Source organism: Barbus barbus (assembly GCF_936440315.1).
Source record: "Barbus barbus genome assembly, chromosome: 36".
Lineage (NCBI taxonomy): Eukaryota > Metazoa > Chordata > Actinopteri > Cypriniformes > Cyprinidae > Barbus > Barbus barbus.
Genome location: NC_136714.1, coordinates 11,335,219 through 11,353,637, shown reverse-complemented (window position 1 = coordinate 11,353,637; position 18,419 = coordinate 11,335,219). Strand labels below are relative to the sequence as shown.

The following is an 18,419-nucleotide window of genomic DNA, read 5'->3' as shown; positions in this document are numbered from 1 at the left end:
ATCTGCTGCTTGTACCATGCACCCATCTAACCTTGACCACAAGGACATGCAGAGGTGAGGTGTTTAGACGTTTCAAGCGGGGGGAAACGAAATAGAAATGAACTGGCAGGGCATAACCGTTGAGTAGCGATATCACATTTAAACTAACTAGAGCACTGTCTTTTTGGCATTTCTCAAACATACAAATAAGACCCAAAATGTAAGGAAGAAAGGTAGGGGATCAAAATAATTTCTGCTCAAACTTCAAGCAAAACATCTCTTCATTTAAAATAAAAAAACGATATTCCATTGTGCTGTCATACAGCATTACACCCCTTTTATCAGAACTTGTACATTGGTTTTTAACCAAAATAATCACAACTCATCTCTTTATATATATATATATATATATAGAGAAGTGCATGAAAACATATTTATCACGTATCTGTCTAGTTCTAATCTTCCTCCGTTATTTGATGTTAATTTTCTTTGCCAAAACCAATTGACTTCACCTCCCTCAACATATTATTCTTTACATCTTTACAACAAGGAGGCAAGCTGATGCTGACTGTGGACACTCTTTGTAGAAGGTGAAGAGTTAAAATAGCTGATTTTAGTACACTTCATCTCAGACTTATCCATTCTGACTGGTTCTTAATGTAGGCGTATTTTTATCCAAACAGAGTCAGTCAGTGCAGCGGTTTCTGGTTTGGTTTGGGCCCAGTGAGTGTTTAAAAATGGACATGGAGTCACATATGAAAAAGAATGATGGTATAGCATTCAATATAAAATAATAATAATAATAATAATAATAATAATGACCTGCACTATTTGGTGTCTTAGATTAACTGCGAATATATTAAATAATTATGAAATATGTGGACCTAATGAAAAACATTGACAAAGTTAAAAAACAACAGGAAACAAGTAGTCTCCACATTACACACACACACACAAAAATTAAATGCATTGGAACAAAAGTAGAATATCAAGTTTGCATATTTTGGTATTTTAATGACCCCTAATAATTTTCACAGCTATTTGTCTAGTCATTTGAGACTGTGTTTATGATTGCGTGTTCGGCACAGGAACTTTTCAGGGCTGTTCACACTGGACACATTCGAACATTAAAATCAGCTAAATCCTGTACAGAATTGAAAAGAGTATCATAACCCAACCCATGAATTGTTGTTAAATATAAACATGCTCGTCACACCCTCATATTCATTTGATCGGTCTGTTGTTTTTCGATTTTTCGCTGATACTCATCCACTCTTCTGCATGCCAGAGTTGAACTTGACATGGTGTCTGAAAATGTGACATTCATGTAATGTTTTCAAAAGAAAAAAAAAGTGCACTTATGCTGCAATAATATATTTTAAATGTATCGTAAATAATAGAATAAATAATATTACTACATATATATATATATGTGTGTGTGTGTGTGTACTGTACGTATGTGAAAAATGCAATTTGTCTCTTTATACACCATATTCCAAGGGTTGGGTCTTTATGATCACAAGTCGGACGTATCAAACAGGAATATCCCACTTCCGAATGGAATGCATCAAACAAAGCAGCAGTTGAAAAACTACACAAGAAAGTGTCCTGTGTGAACGGTCCTCTTACTATCACTGTCCCAAAGTACCAGGACACATCACATGGTGAAGCGGACACATCCATCAGCCTGATGTCAGTCTCTCTTCAGTCCTGCGCTAGAGGAAGATGTGCAGTGGAGTGAGGTCCTGAGACGCTGTGAGGCCTTCCATCCCTCCCATCTATCTCTCCACTGGCTGCTCTAACCGGATGGATGTGCAGATAATGAGGGCGATTTGACTAAATGACGGGAAAGTGGGTTGAGTGGGAGAGACTATATGTTCTTTATTTCTTTGTTATCTGTCAAAAGCTATTAGGACTGACAGCCCGGCCCACGGCCCCCTCAAAATTTAACCCACAATCCCCTTTGGAAAGAGAAGGCTTCCATGTGACAAACCTTAAGGTGCAGTCACATTAGCGAAAATTTGAGGGCAAAAAAACTCACCGCTCACACAGAAGTCACTTTCAAACCAAACAGTTTTCTGTCGGTCAGTGCAGCCAAGAAACCTCACCTGAAATTCACATTGAATTCCGGTTGAAATGACTGGATTTCGCCCACGAAAATTCACAGAACAATGGTAAATGTGACCGCACCTTTACCCTGTAGGGATGCAAAGCAAGTCAATGCGGTGCATCCGTAAGACGACATCAAGTGCCCACATGCGTAAGTCTACACACCTGCAGCATATTTCTCAGAGCCACAGTCATTTCGAGGCCTCTCGCATTTGGTCGTTCACACTCACACACGCACACTCGTACTTTTTTTTCCCCGAACCCCCGATTGCATTTGTCATCGTTTTCCTGTTGGCAAAGCAACATGATCATAAAACATCTCTGTGGATCAAATTCATGTAAACATACACCTTATGTTAGAGTGATTTATATTGCATGACGGTGGGAAAGTGGGGGGGGGGGGGATGCCACAGTTCAAATGGGGGTCAGCTCCCAAAAGAACACAACCTGGAAAGCAAAGTAAGGAAAAAAAGACCAAAAAGAGACAACAAAAGAGTAAACGAGTATAAAAAATGAGGCGTCCGTATAAGAAAGGCTACAAAAAACTCCACTGGCCCTCTGGCCCTCAGCATACAGCAAAAGGCACCACAATATTTTTTTTTAAGTTGTGAAAAAATTGGCACATCTTTTTTATGCTGTAAATCAAAGTGTACATATAAATAGAGTTTTCCCTATAAAAAAGTCTTTGCTGTTAACTAGTAGACAACTTCTGCTAAAATGAAAATAAATATTTCATTTGTTTACAATATCTGTCAGTTATATAAAATAAAAATATTTCTTATAGGTGCATGTCTATAGTAGATCGGTTTTTGTGGATAGGTGGCAGTCTCTCTAGTGGGGTGCATTGTCCAGTTTGGAGCGCGAGTGCATCAGTCTGGTCTGTTTGTTGGTGCGTGGCCCGTGCCGCCCGCTCTGGGCGTGAGAAGTCTGCGTGTCAGGCACGGGCCTGTAGAGGGTGACGGGCTCGGCGGCGTTCATGTTCTGCATACTGAGGAAGGGCGTGCTCTCACCTTCCTCCCCCTCCGAGTCACTGTCCGACAGGCAGCTGCGCGAGCCTAAGTCCCGGGAGGGCTGGTAGCCGCGTGGCGCCACATGGCCGTTGAGTCTGGACCTATGCCAGTGCCGACTGCTTCTCTTTGGTTGCTCCATTGAGGAGAGGTACTCCTGGGTGCTCTCGTACTCTTCCTCTTGAGCCAGCCGGTAGGGGCTGGAGGGAAGGCTGCCGGTGCTGTCTCGCAGGTAGCTGCCACGCTGCTGCTGCCGGTAGGGCTCGTGGCCCCGCGCCTCATGCAAGGGCACCTGGTAGCGCCGCAGTAGCGGCTGGTCCTCCTCCGGCGGGTAGGGAGCGTGGGCGGCGGGGGGCAGAGACATGGCGTGGTTGGCGTTGGGAGACGTGATCTGGAAGGTAGGCATCTGCGGAGGCAGTGAGTAATGGAAGTCCATGGGAGACAGGCGAGCCGGAGTGGTCAGCGCCGACACATACCTGTGCCGAGAGAAAGGGCAGGGAGAGAGAGAGACAGGAGAGAGAGGAAGAAGAGCAAGCAAGAGCGGGAGAGAAGAAGGTTGTGTGGAACAGATACGCACATCAGTCAAACGTCTCAAGTACACGTACTGAAAAATGAAGGGACCCACCACCGAAAAAGAAGTTGCATTCAGGGGTTCTCAAACTTTTCAGGTCACCCACATAACAGAATGAAACCATTCACTTTAGGGTCTCACAAGTGGCAAATCATGGAGACATGCATGGAGATCTCTGTCCATCCAGGTTGGTCGAAAAATGGTCTTTGTTCCGAAATGTAATTAATAACAATAACAATAATAATAATAATAATACACTACCATTTGTACGATTTTTTTTTAAACATTTTATATGAAAGTCTCTCATGCTCACCAAGTCAGCATTTACTTGATAAAAAAATTGAGTAAACCATTAACATTGTATAATTACAATTTAATATTACTATTTGCTATTTGAATATATTTTAAAATGTAATTTATTCCTGTGATGCCAAAAGCAGATTTTTTCATTCTCATTCTTAAGTTTCACACGATCCTTCAGAAATCATTTAAATATGCCGATTTGCTGCTCAAGTTCTGCTCATCAGTTCTGATGTGTTTTTTTTTTGGGGGGGGGGGTTGTGAAAAACCATGATACTTATAGGATTTTTTAATTTTTTGAAAGAAACCATTTTTTTTAAAACAATGTAAAAGTCTGTACCGACACTTTTGTCCAATATATTGCATCTTTGTTGAATAAAAATATTATTTTTTTATAGTAATGGTAATATACTGAATATATTATACATTTTAAAAAAGATAAAAAATAAAAAGTAATATTTCATATATTAAGCTCGAAGTGTTTTTATAACTGACGACTATTAAACTTGCGAAAAAAAAAAAAAAGCAATACAGTACAATACAGTATATCTTGTGCTTCTGACCACACATGGGTGACTTCAAAGTTGAGAACCTCTTCCTAAAGTTCCCCCATTCATGGAGAACCTGAAATTTTAAAATTTTAATTTTTAGGCCTGGAAAAGTGAAGAAAATCATTCAGACTTTTAAAAAGTTTTTTCCTAGTTGTACTCAACTTGCTCTATGAGTGCAACCTCTCTAAAATGATGTTAAAATCCTTACTGCATCATGGATAATTCATGAATATTCATCCACTGGTCTAAAGGTGTAGGATCCCTGTTCTGTGTCTGCTGCCCATATGCAGTGTTCCTGCCTTGTACTTTTGCAGTACTGTGTCAATTTGCGCCCACCTTGCGATGGCACTAGAAAAAGGATAGTATGCGCACTAAGACATGGCGGCTGAAAGCTCAATAGCAAATGACAGCAGACGTACACACTACAGGAACAAATGAGGTCACGTCAAACCTCCCAGTCTTGGCTTAGCATTGTTACTGCAGCATGCCACCAGATGGATGACAACGCTTGCCTTACGAGTTCCCTTCCATTAGCGCGCATCATGCTACACTTAATCATGTACGCAGGTAATTTTCCTTGATGCCTTTGACAGAAAAAAGAAAACCCTCCCTATCTGTGCTTGTTCCTTTGGCCTGTGCTGTGTGAGTTCAAGTGAGCGTGCCCTGAGAGAGGAGGCCACAGTCAAACTGGAGCAGATAAATTAACACTGGCTGCTCTGTCACAGATTTGCAGAGCCTGAGGGCAGATAGCCGTATACACAACAGCTCAGTCAGCTGCAGAGCAGGAGAGAAGGTAGAGAGGGAAATAGTGCAGGACAGAACACCAGAGACCTGTTTCACCCCTGAGATAACGTGTTGTTCGGCTCTTGTTGACTTAATGAACCCCTCACGGTATACATTCTCCTGTTTTGGCCCTTGCATGGTGGCGTGGGCGTTTCGCAGGCAAGAGATAACTGTAAATACAGCTGGCCGTGGGCTAGAATCTCTCTGCCTTGATACAAATATGGCGTAACTGGAGCAGCGAAGCTTTGCTTGACCCCGACTCCCTCTCTGACACTCTCAGTTGGACCAGAGCATCTGCACAATTTGCGCAATGAGTTTTACTGTTATATTCTTCATGGTATGCAGTGTGTAATTTATACAATGACTTTTGAGGGGTCAGCTTTCTTATTTCTTATGCTGACATAGCACATGTAAAAAAAAAATTAAAGAAATGTGTATATATAATGTAATATCTAATATAATATATATAATATGTAATATACATAAGTTTGTTATATATTTTAAATATAATATTTTAATATTTAATATAATTATAAATAATATTATATTTAATTAAATAATTATAAATATAATCATTTTTATAATGCTACATTTTGTGTGTATACACTCAGTGAAGGGAAGTACTTACAAATTGTGGTGCATCACTGATTACAAATATTTTTTGTAGAATAATCTATTGGATTATACATTCTGACTACTTTTTTGATTACTTTTGACCTAAAATATATACATTTTTTTGTTATCCAGATCACACCTTACATTATGCCAGGGAGAGAAAAAATTAACTAGGCCAAATCAAATTATGTAATAATAATAATTATGTAATTATTATGTAATCCTGATTACATGTTATCAGTTACTACCCAGCACTGTGTGCGTGTGTCTGTATATATATATATATATACATATATATATATATATATATATATATATATATATATATATATATAGTATATTTAGTTACTTATTTAGATTTTTTCATTGTAGTTTGCTCACCTTTTCATTTATTTATACGTTTTATCAATTATATTATTATAATACTGTAAACTAATTTTATTACGTTGCATGGGCTGTTAAACTCTCTGTGGGGTTCAGCTTTTAATTAGAAGGGTCGGAACACCCCCAACCCTCCCCGTAATGGTACGTGCGGTGAATATTTGCTATTGAATCTTTCATGCCACCCATGCCAGTCCCCAGGGGTAAAGGAGACTGTGCAGTAAAACGCAGAGGAGTCTTACTGCACACACTAAAATGGTTCTCAGTGCCATAGCTGCAGAGAGGGGGCGCTCCTGCGCACCTGTCGCTGTGCGGAGAGTCCCCAAGCGAGTCGAAAGAGTCGCCATACTGCAGGGCCGGCCGGTGGGGCTCAGTAAAGCCACAGTGTGCGGCACGCCTGGCCCGCGCCTCCATGCACGCAGGACTGTTGCATTTACTGGTCCCCACTGAGGACGACATCATGCCGGAAGGACAGTCGGAGAGGACGCTGTCTGTTCGCTCCAGACTCCACGTTCTCCCTTCATGTCTGAGAAAGACAGAAAGAAAGAAAGAAAGAAAGAAAGAAAGAAAGAAAGAAAGAAAGAAAGAAAGAGAATGAAAGAAAAGGGAAGGAACGAAAGCAGGATAGAAAAAGTGCACAAAATGCTTAACCCAGTGGTTCTCAAAGTGTAGGGGGACGGGAGGCTTCCCAGATTCTTAGATTTCTTTCATTTCCTTTGGCTTCAAAAAACTATGATTTTGATGAATCATATGGACTACTTTTATGGTACTTTTATGTGATTTGTGAAACTGGACAGTCCTCTCATGTCTCATCCATCTCAATTTGTGTTCCACAGATAATTGTATCACGATGAGGCCAGTGTTTATAAACTATACATTTATAAACTATAATATTTGTAATTTTTATAAATATTTGTATTTTTTTTATTACATTTTTAATTATTGTTTTGTGCTTGTGTCATTGTTTTTTAAATAAAAAGTATACATTTTTTATTTTTATTTGTTCATTTTTATTTCATTTTTGTTTTTTCAGTAAGCACTTTTAGTACTTTTTTTTTAGTAACTTTAATTTCTCATTTTTGATTGGTTAAATTTTTTCTTCTAATATTTATATTTAATTTCAGCTTTATTTCAATTAACAAAAGTAATTTTTTAAACAGTTTTAGTTCTTGGAAGCGATAAAAATGTAAATAAATTCTGGATGAACTATTCATTAAATTTATATTTTAATTGAATTATTTATATGCATCTTTTTATATTTTATATATATACACTTAATTATAATGTAGGTCCACTGACTATAAATTATTTTTTTCATTATTCACAACTGTGAAAACTATCAAAATGTAGTATTGCTTATTTTTTTCAATAAAACCATAACTTGACAAAACAAAAGGGGCCAAGAATGCTGCACTGGTGTCTTGACGTAATCACTGGTGCTCTTTGGATATTTGGAGGTAAATATCAAACTGCAAGGCACTCGTATAGTAAAAAAGTCTGGGCTAAGTCATGAAAAGAGTTAAAAGTGTAGATCTACGCATCTCCATAACTTCACTGCTAATTTGCTGTATGACAAATCACAATCTGTCAAACACTTCCGCATTATTCAACAAATACTACACGTGCTAACAAAATTTGCCAACAATGCGGTTGGTTGAAGTGTTAAGGGTGTACAACGTTTGCTCCTGTTACAAAGGAGTCATGACAGAACAAACCGAGAACCACTGGTTTAACCCATATGTGTGTAAGAATCTGTTTGAGTGAAAAGCGTGAAGCCGGAGGCCTGCGGGGTGATCATGGTGTATAACCTCTGAGTTTCTCTGCACTCATTCACTCACTCACACCTGTGGCTTGATTCTAAAAGGAATGAATAATGGCTGCTGACTCAGATTCCAGCGGGACAGTGAAGGGGAAAGAATGATGAATGAGATGAAAACAGACGTATGACTCTGGGAGGGGGCAACTAAAGCATGACCCCTGGTTCTTGAAGAATCTACACACACAAATCCTCTGCTCATTTGTGGTCAAACATGCCATGCTGTCAGGAATGTACCTATGAGTGGAGGAATGAGCCCGGGTGGAGGAGTTGTGGGATCTGGAAGACTGCCGACTGCCAGGAAAAGGTGCCTCTGCTCCGTGTCTAATGACTCTCTCAGTCGCCGGTACATTTTTGGAGATATACTGCAATTGGGAAAGAAGAAAAGAGCCATTCAGTTACTGACAGAAGACATTACATCACAGCAAATTCCATTTATTAAGAAGAGTGACGTACATCTACCATGGGTATCTCCTCTGGACCAGGTCCTGGGTGATTGGGTCCGTTGGCCAGGTTGCGGTTGGGATGATCCACATAAACGTTCTGCCTCAGATGATTGTGTATCTTCTTCCTCTGTTTCCTGGGGGGGAGGCTACAGTGAGGCAGTGTCACTCTCTCAGACACCGGCCCAGAGTCACAATCATCATGTCAAAATTCAAAAAGTATTTCTACCACTCAATGCTGGCACTAAATTAAATCTAAAATGTTTTCATTCAGTTTGGTTATTTACTGTATAATGACCCCAAAAGTATTCAGACACTTAAGTCACACTTAAAACTGCTATTTCATTAGATAATAAAATATTAACCCCATTATGCTAGATTGTTGCTCTTCATTTAAAAAGTGTGGTAACACTTTACTATTGGGACTAGTTCTCACTATCAGTCGCTTATTAGCATGCCTATTATTAACATTTTATTTTGAAGAAACATCAATTAAAAAAAAAAAAAAAAAAGACAGCACTTTTGGTCACACTTTATTTTAAGGTCCGGTTATCATTAACCATTAACTACAACTCTTGCCTCAATAAATGACTAATTTGCTGCTTATTAATAGTTAGTAAGGTAGTTGTTAAATTTAGGTATTGCATAGGATTAGGGATGAAGAATATGGTCATGCAGAATATGTGCTTTATAAGTACTAATAAACAGCCAATATTAATAATAGGCATGATAATATGCAACTATAGGCCTAGTTATTAGTGAGAGTTGGTCTGTACGTTAAAATGTTACTGAAATTTCTATTTAGCAAGGAATCCTGAAAACGTAATTGTGGTTTCCACAAAAATAATAATAATTGATAATAATACGAAATCAAATCAGCAAGCATTAGAAGTATGTGACATTGAAGACTGGAGTATTTCAGCATTTCCATTACAGGAATTTGTCATGGTTCTGTCACTTCGGTCTAGTATATTCATGGTTTTGTGACGGAGCCCTGACACGGCTTCGAGTGTGCTCGAGCTGCGCGCTCTCTTGTCTGCGTGCTCGGTTTCATGTTGGGGCGTGGTGTTCGGATGCCGGCACTCCTGTCTTGTTCAGACTCTGTTCTGGTTTCGTGTCGGGGTTCGGACACTCACGCTCCAGGTTTGTTCTTGCTTGGGAGCGTGCGATTTCGAGTTCGCTCGGGCCGTGCGCTCCTCTCTCTGTGAGTGTGTGTGTGTGTGTGTGTTTTTTCTCGTTTTGTTTTGCATGCAGTTGGTGCTTTTTCACTGGCTGCTTGCTTTCATGGTTGTTTTTGTGAACACGCGGCTTATGAGTCTTCTCATTAGCTGCGTGTTTGTGTCCTGTTTTGCACATGGCTAGTGATTTGTTTTGCTGGCCATGTGCTTGTGTTTTTGTTTTGTTTGAGAAATTAACCAATAATCCGGAAACCAGGTGGGTGGGGTCAAGACAATTGACGAGAGCACATGGCACATAGAACTAAACAAGACCAGCCATGTGCTCTCGTCAATTGTCTTGACCCCACCCACCTTGTTTCTTGATTATTGGTTAATTTGCCCCTCCTGCTACCTCATTACCCTCCTCATTTGCTCCCTTTATAATCTCCTTGTGTTTGCAGTCCTGTGCCAGTTCGTCGTCGTATGTTCCCCTGTCGTGTGCTGATCCTGCCTTGCCTTGCCCTGCCCTGTCCTGTTTTTCCCCTACGGGGTAGTTTTGGTTGGTTTTGTTTATTTTTATTATTAATAAAGCCCATTCTCTGCAGTACTGAGTCCTCGCCTCAACCCTTCTCCCCACAACCCTGACAGAATTAATTACATTTTAATATATATTCAAATAGAAAATAGTTTTGAATAATTTTTTGAATCATAATAATATTTCACAATATTACTTTATAAATGCAGCCTTGGAAAACAAGAGAAAACCCTCAAAAATAAGTAAAAAACAAAAAAACAAACAAAAAAATAATAATTTTGAACAGTAGTAAGTGTACTTTTAAAAGTTCATTTATAATTAATATTCATATTATGTGATTTCAAGTTTGATAGAAATTAGTTATACAGTTGAGGCCAGTCAAAAAATAACCTAAGGCACAAATAAGTATTACTGATATAGTAATATGTTATTATTATAAGTAATATCACTACCGTTGTGCCTTATACTTACTTGGTTTTGCAGTAGGCCACCACACAGACTATGCCCACCACCAAAAGAGCCACACAGATGCCGGTGATTGTCAGGACTCTCTTCTGATAGAGCTCCTCTGCCTCTGCACATCAGCACACACACACACAAATTATCAGCCTCATCTGCAACTAAAACTGCTTCTAAACTCTCTCAAACAGTTCCCACTGCTGTACTGATCCTCCATGTCATCTCATGATGAAATCTGAGAGATATCACGTATGGCTCAGATGAACATGTTCTTCCTATCGGGCATTCAGCATGACTCAGATCCCACACACTCTCATTAACAGCATGGATATGAGGATTAATCGTGAGATGGGAACAAGGCTCGGGCCTCAACAAGGGCTCTAATGGACCAGCTCAGCAGTGGAAACTGCTTGCGTGAGGAATAATGTGTATCATTATCGTGGGCGTGAGGGAATCGGTCTGTCTGAACAATCTCCCGATGGGCGCTGATGATTTTTGTGAGTCCATGGATGCTTTCCTCCACTGGGGGGCATCGCAATTCAGCTCAATTTACATTGGTGAAGCAGAAGAATGGAAAGTAGCGTGCAAGGATAGAGATGAAAAACAATTCAGCAAAGACAACAGGAAAGCGGGCAGATGGAACAGGGAGAAGAACTTGAGAAAATGAAAGTTTGAGGAAAGAAAAGGGAACTTTTATCTGCAGCACTCATCCACATTGCATTGAAAGCAAAGCACCATGATCAACTGTACAATAAAAGACCTTCTGGAGAAGTTACAGCTGGTCATGATCAGATTTTATGTAATACAGCTGTACAATACCTGATGCCAAAAACTGAAAATGATTTATTCAGTATTTGTATTGTTTTCTAGTAAAAATATCTACAAATCAAAACATATTAACTTGTATTAATTATAAACTACATACAGAATTAGAAATTGTTTTTGTTTTTTTATTTACCTACTGTATTCACCTTTATCTAAAATGACAAAAAAATAAAAATTTAGAACAACTTAAAATGTGGTAGAAAAAATAAACGAAGTTATATTACATTATTTAAATGTCCAATTACAAAAAACGGGCTAAATCTTGAAAATGCATGTGTAAGGAAAAATGAACAGGCTTTATCAACCTGATCCAAGGCTTTCCAGGTAAAACATAATTAGATTGAATGTTAGTACAACTCCAGTGCACATAAATTCACTTGAAGCCACACATTTGTTATGTTTACCGTTCAGTAAACACGACTTTAAACACCAGGTTGGTGTGTAAAACTGACGGAGGTTTACACAAATAACCCCCCCATAATGCTAACTCCTTAAGAGCCTGCGAATAGCTGCATACACTTGAAGAAATCTGTGTACATCTTCATGTTGATGACAAAAAACTGACCCATTTGCCGACTCTTTATGTCGTTCCAACCAATTCAACAAAATATATGGTTGTCAAAAGTCTTACGTAAAACTTGAACTAACTACGCAAGTTGTTAAATGCTCACAGTAAAACTGTTTCTGGCAATGTTTTTGGGGCTTCAAGAAAGTTTATGGCTAATTTTAAATGGGTCAAACACAGTGAGCTGACTGAAACGTGTTAACACTGCAGGCAAATCCAATTTAGTTGTCAAAACTAATCTTTTGGACATTTTGAATATATGATGTGAATATATGATGTATATACAGACTACTGTATGGAATTTTGGGTAAAAGATTGCTTGTGGGATTGTTAAATGGCTACAAAAGGAAGATTTGTTTTTATACAGGTTTTTAAAGTGCCCCTGTTATGGATTTTTGAAAATGACCTTTGATGCAGTGTGTAACACAGCTCTAAGTGAATAAAACATCCTGCAAATTTTAAAATCTGAAAGTGCACCGTATATAAATTTACACTGTAAAAAAAATGGCAGCTGTGGTTACCAGAATTCTACTGTAAAAAATATGTTTTAGGTTTTTACAGTTTTAACTTAAATTTACAATTAAATACCGTAATTTCTTTAACTGATATAATCTTAATATACCAACCTATTAAAGTACTGAAATCTGTTTTGTTCCTTTGAAATACACTGATATCCACCAAATGCAGGTGATGATGAGAAAGTCCCATGATGAGCCAAAGACAATCACAAGCAACTTTTAAACAATAGAATATACAGAAGGTGCACAGTGTCATTCCCACAAGCACTAAACACCATCATGGTGAGACTCATTAAACTGAAATATGCTATAAACATTAATTTAACAACATTAGATGTAACATACAACCCTAATAAACATAACCGATAAGAAAAAAATAAGAAGAAACATAGTTATTTCAAAGAAAAAAACGTCAAATTCAAACAGAATTTGAAATGGAATGCAGAGAATTCTGGGAACGTCAGTTTACGGTTTTTCCCTGTAAATTTTACAGGAACTTTCCGTTAACCATGTAACAGGTTTTTACCGTAGCATTTTCACAGTTTTTTACCGTTAAAATCACGATCATTTTTTTACAGTGTATTGTCTCTCACTAGAAAGAGTCGACTCTGAATCATTAAAACTAGTCATTTTTAAAACAATCCCAAGCCGTTTCATGTTGACGTCAACCTGAAACATTAGCATATTGCCCCCCCCCCCCCACCCCACACACACACTTGTTGGTCTTTTGGTCTGAATGAAAATTCAAATTTATTCTTTGCCACTAGGTGCCACGTTTAGAGAGGTAAAAATAGTGGTTTCCCCGGTAACGCTGTGCTCACAAACTCTACTTTATCAGGCATTACAGGCATGATTAAATGAAAATGAGACCAATCTGACCAATTACCGCAGATTAGCGTCACGCAAAGGAGGAGTTTGGAAAAATTAATCATTGAGCGAATCGTTTTGGAGCCTTTGAGCAAGTAAGGTAAAATAAATGCATATTATAAAGACAATGAAAGTGTTTTTTGACCTTGCATGCATGTCAACCTCTTGTTGGGGACTCCCAAAACCAAAATATGAACTTTTCATTACCCATAATAGGGACACTTTAAGGGGCAATATAATATGACATTCTTTTTGTTTGGAATTAATTAATTTATTTAAAAAATATAACGCAATTCTTATAATAAATAATTTTCTATACTACGCATCTTTTTAATTTCTGAATTAAAATAATTTTGATTTTACCTTTAATAAAGTCAGAAATGTCCATATACATTTTTAATATATAATATTTAGATTTTGAAGCTCCAGTGAATATTGTGCAATTTGTATGATGCTACATATGAGTCATGTTACTGAATGACAGATAAAAATTAAACTCAAATAAAACATTTGAAATCTGATATGATCATTCAGACTAAAACACATTCCAAAAAAAAAATGATTTTAATCAGATATTTAGACCACATATGGATGTTTATAAACATCGGATTTCATGCTGTTTTTTTTTCCCGAAACAGATTTAAGTCGGATCCGATTCTTTCTGCCTGTCTGAACAAAGCATTAAAATCCCACTGTGACGGGACGAGGGCTGCAGGTAATGATTCCCATGCTGACTCTTGGAAAGAGGGGCTACTATACAGAGCAAAGGCTGATTGACAGATTTATTTGTTAATCAATTTGTTCATTTGCTTTAGATAGTTGTGTGAAATGGAATGAGAGCTACATAGTTCAATCTGGAAATCAGAATGAAGGATTGGTCCATACCCATAAATTCAATCCCAAGAGACTCTGCCAGCGCAAAGAGTTGATAATGAAGAGCAAAACAAAAACAGAGAGAGAGAGAGAGGAAAAACAAGATTTAAGAGAGAGATATCCCACCATACACAGGAACACATATGAAAGTCATTATGAAAGTCACATTGTGGACACATCATGCAGATACTAAAGAGAGTAAGTGGTTAGATCATGCAGTTTAGAGCACGACTGAAATACGACTAAACCTGGATTAATGGTTAAGAAATGATTATAATTGCACGTAATAAAATAGAAATCATCAAACTAGCATCTATATCACCAAACTAGTAGTTTATTTCGGTATATATTTAATGGATTAGGATCTGAGATTTTAAAACAAGCAACTAGGTTAGTAGTTTCGATTCACTGTCACTGTTAGACACTTTAATTCATGTTATTCTACAGCGGTTATTTCAATAATATTATAATTATTGTTAGGCTACAAACAAAACAGCAAGAATGCAAGTGAACTGATATACATTCCAGTGGTCATTAAACTACACAATTAAAATATCTCTGATGTGTCTTACCTGTGGGGCACACAGACAGCTGATATTATTCATAAAACATTTTGTTGCATTTTTATGTTAATTGTTAATGACAAGATGCTATTTACACTCTATATTAGTAAAACATGCTCTATGCAACAAATATTATGATTAGACAAAGTAATTCAGGTATTATTATACACAATTTTTGCGTCTATCTTCAGTCTGGTTTGAGTGTCCTTTCGGATAGAACACAAGACTGGGTAGAGAACGCAGTTGTAGCGGCTTTAAATGCGGAGCTGTGAGTGTTATAACTGGTGGTATGCTGTAGCTGATAATGCTATCAAAATACATTCTTACACAAAGGGCCCTGGGATCAGGATGATTCGATTATTTGAATTAATGAATGAGCGACGAGCACTTTTCTGGGCAGGCCACGTGCCTAATAATAGCTGCAGGAAATTCTGACTGTTTTTATGACAACGGAATTTTGCAGGACTGATAGAGGTGGACCAGATTAGCAAACCTCAGATAGAGATTTTAAAATACTTTTTATTTTAACTTTATAATGCAAAAAACAAAACAAAAAAACAATGTAACACTTTACAATAAGGTTTCATTTGCTAACGTTAGTTAACTACATTAGTTAACATGAGATAACAATGAATGAAACTTCTACAGCATTTATTAATCTTAGTTAATGTTAATATTTTTAAGATCAAAAGTTGTATCTTTGAATGTTCATTAATGCACTGTGAACTAACATGAATATGAACATCATAAACATCAAGAAAGGTTAATAAATGCAGCAAAAACATACTGGTTATTGTTAGTTTAGTTCGTGTTTACAGTTGAAACCTTATTGTAAAGTGTTCCCAGAAAACAAATATAATGGTTCCTTCGCCCGGGATTGCTTGTATATAAAGCCAGCTATAAGTTTTCATGTATAAAGAATGATTTATACTGTGAGAAATACATATACATATATACACATATATATATATATATATACACATATAAATATATACACACACACAAACACATAAACAAAGGTGTGTGTGTTTGTATGTATACATACACACACACTACCGTCAGCTACCATTTTAGCTCTCTACTATGACTTTAATTGGTCAAGTGATTACAATTCTCTTAACAGCAGATGAACAGAAAGTGACAGAAAATCACTTTCTCTTGGAGACGACAGCTCTGAGGACACATCTGTCCTCATGCACAACCTGCACACTGGGATTTACAGCCGGGCTTTGCATGACATCTTGTCAGACGTTCTTCTCTGCGTTGTAATATTCCTACCATGCACTAAGATGGGGGACGCCTTCATTTCTCTCTTTCACCCATGGTGCCAAAGCCATTTTTTCCTCAAGCTGCTTGTATCTACATGCACCTATTGTGCTACATTTATACTATTTACATTTCCTCAGGTCTTAAAGCCTCAGTACCTGCACTGTTTCAACATCCTACGTTGACAGACACTCATTTCCAGACCTCCCAAAATGAACAGCGCTACAATATACGGAAAGGAAGCCTGGGTGTTGACAGTGGAAAAGCTAACAATCCACACATGCAAAGACTTGATCCACTGTCCTGATCAGTGTTGGGATTAACGCATTACAAGTAATGCGAGTTATGTAATAATATTACTTTTTTCAAGTAACTAGTAAAGTAACGCATTACCTTTTAATTTACAAGAAAATATCTAAGTTACTTTTTCAAAAAAGTAACACGTTACTTTTTTCTCATTTATTGACTGACAGTGCGCTGTGTCATGCTGTTACTGTAGTTCTAGACTAAATGTGAATGTGCATTAATTCATCCCACTCGCAAAAAACTGATTTAGTATTCATCAAAATTAATTAAAACAGTGAAATGCAAACTCAGAATATGACGCAAACCTGCAATAATTAAATGTTAAACAACACAAATGTATCTAATTCCATTTTATTAACCAATGTCTTTGCTGCTAACCTTTGATGATCCAGTTCAACCATACTAATAAGCAAAAATGACTTTAGATAAACTAACAATTGTGCTTCATTGTTTTTTTATTGCTGAAGAGTGTTAAACCTTCTTATCCTGAGTTCTACTTCACAGATGTGAATTTACTTTTCCTTCAGCCTGAGGTTTATTCATGACACTTTTTTGGTGTGAAAGGGCTTTTACATTTGCTATAATTAGAACTTCTTGTATTAAAAACAATCAAGCCCTGCTCGTTTTTAAAAAGTAACGCAAAAGTAACGTAACGCATTACTTTCCATTAAAAAGTAGCTAAGTAACGTAATTAGTTACTTTTTTAGGGAGTAACACAATATTGTAATGCATTACTTTTAAAAGTAACTTTCCCCAACACTGGTCCTGATATAGGTAACAACTCAGGTCGATAAATCAAGACATGACATAACATGACAGGCTATAGCACAAGTGTCATATTATCATTTTTCTTGTTTTGCACCACTTTTTGAGCGTTTTTAATAACACTTATTATAGTTTTTAATAACTTAAATTATTCCTTTTATACGGCGAGGAAATCTATTAACTGTATGTGCTTTCCGTCCACGGATAGTTTTGTTAACATCAATCTTTCATGTTCTACCTCCTGTCTTTTTATTAACTAATAAATATATGTTGAGATTAAGCTCATAGTAAAATGTAAACAGCGGCAGCATAGCAACGCTGTCGAGAGCACAAAGGCCTGATTATACACACTATGCGGACACAAGCGGGAGCCAATAGCTCACAGGCATGAGCTGTCAGGTGTAGTGATCCCTGTGCCTCCCTCTAATCTAGGTGTTATTCTGCAGTTGATGGACATGTGTGGTGGAGACACCGATCTGTAGCCTTATATGGTTAAAATGTGTCACCTCGAGGAAGTGGAGCTGTTTAATTTCACAGTATAATTAAGAGGTGGATTTTTGAACTGTGGGGTGTGTAGGGGATTTGTGACGAGAGAAACAATGGCTTGTTTTACACCGCACTCACTTGTGAAACTAAAAAATGGTGTATTGTATGCAAATGACTACAACTGATATAAGAACCAAGGCGAAAATGACAGCTTCTTTGCAAAATGTATCTTCATTTTTTTTTTTTTTTACTTTCCTGAGAGCTAATGTGCAGAAAGCCGAGGTTGTTATAATCATATCTGTTAAAATTATGAAATTGCAGAACTCAGTAGGACATTTTATTTTCTCAATTAAATATTAGTTCCCATTTTGTAATCACTACGGCACATTTTTTATATTTAATTAATTATAGCTGACCATTCACTTCTTTGTCACAGTATGTTTGAGTTGGACAATCTATAGCACGTGTTTATTGTTAGTAAATTGACAGTAAATGTATTTCTGTTGTATATGTTAAAGTACGATGCAGCATTTAATTAGGGTTGCTTTACTGCCATTATGATTATAACTAAGTTACAGTTTAATTTATTAAAGAACATGCATTCATACTTGAAAACATGCATTACGAGATAATGTAGAATCAATTAACCAATGATGCAATGAGTGAATGGCACACTGAA

At 37.3% G+C, this 18,419-nt stretch overlaps 1 protein-coding gene across 2 annotated transcripts in view; it reads right to left on the bottom strand.

Annotated features, from left to right (window-relative positions):
- Positions 1-540: 540 nt before the first annotated feature.
- Positions 541-18,419, bottom strand: part of LOC306855535 (pro-neuregulin-2, membrane-bound isoform-like) — a 56,620-nt gene continuing 38,741 nt past the window's right edge. Inside the window, exons 6-9 of one of the 2 annotated variants that reach the window (XM_079394290.1) lie at positions 10,719-10,821; positions 8,569-8,692; positions 8,350-8,477; positions 541-3,571 (exon numbers count right to left, since the gene is read on the bottom strand). In XM_079394290.1, coding sequence (XP_079250416.1) covers positions 2,920-3,571; positions 8,350-8,477; positions 8,569-8,692; positions 10,719-10,821 — 1,007 coding nt within the window. In that variant the 3' untranslated portion in view covers positions 541-2,919. Of the gene's footprint in view, positions 3,572-8,349; positions 8,478-8,568; positions 8,705-10,718; positions 10,822-18,419 lie in introns of both variants that reach the window. The other variant, XM_079394289.1, reaches the window with a different exon arrangement.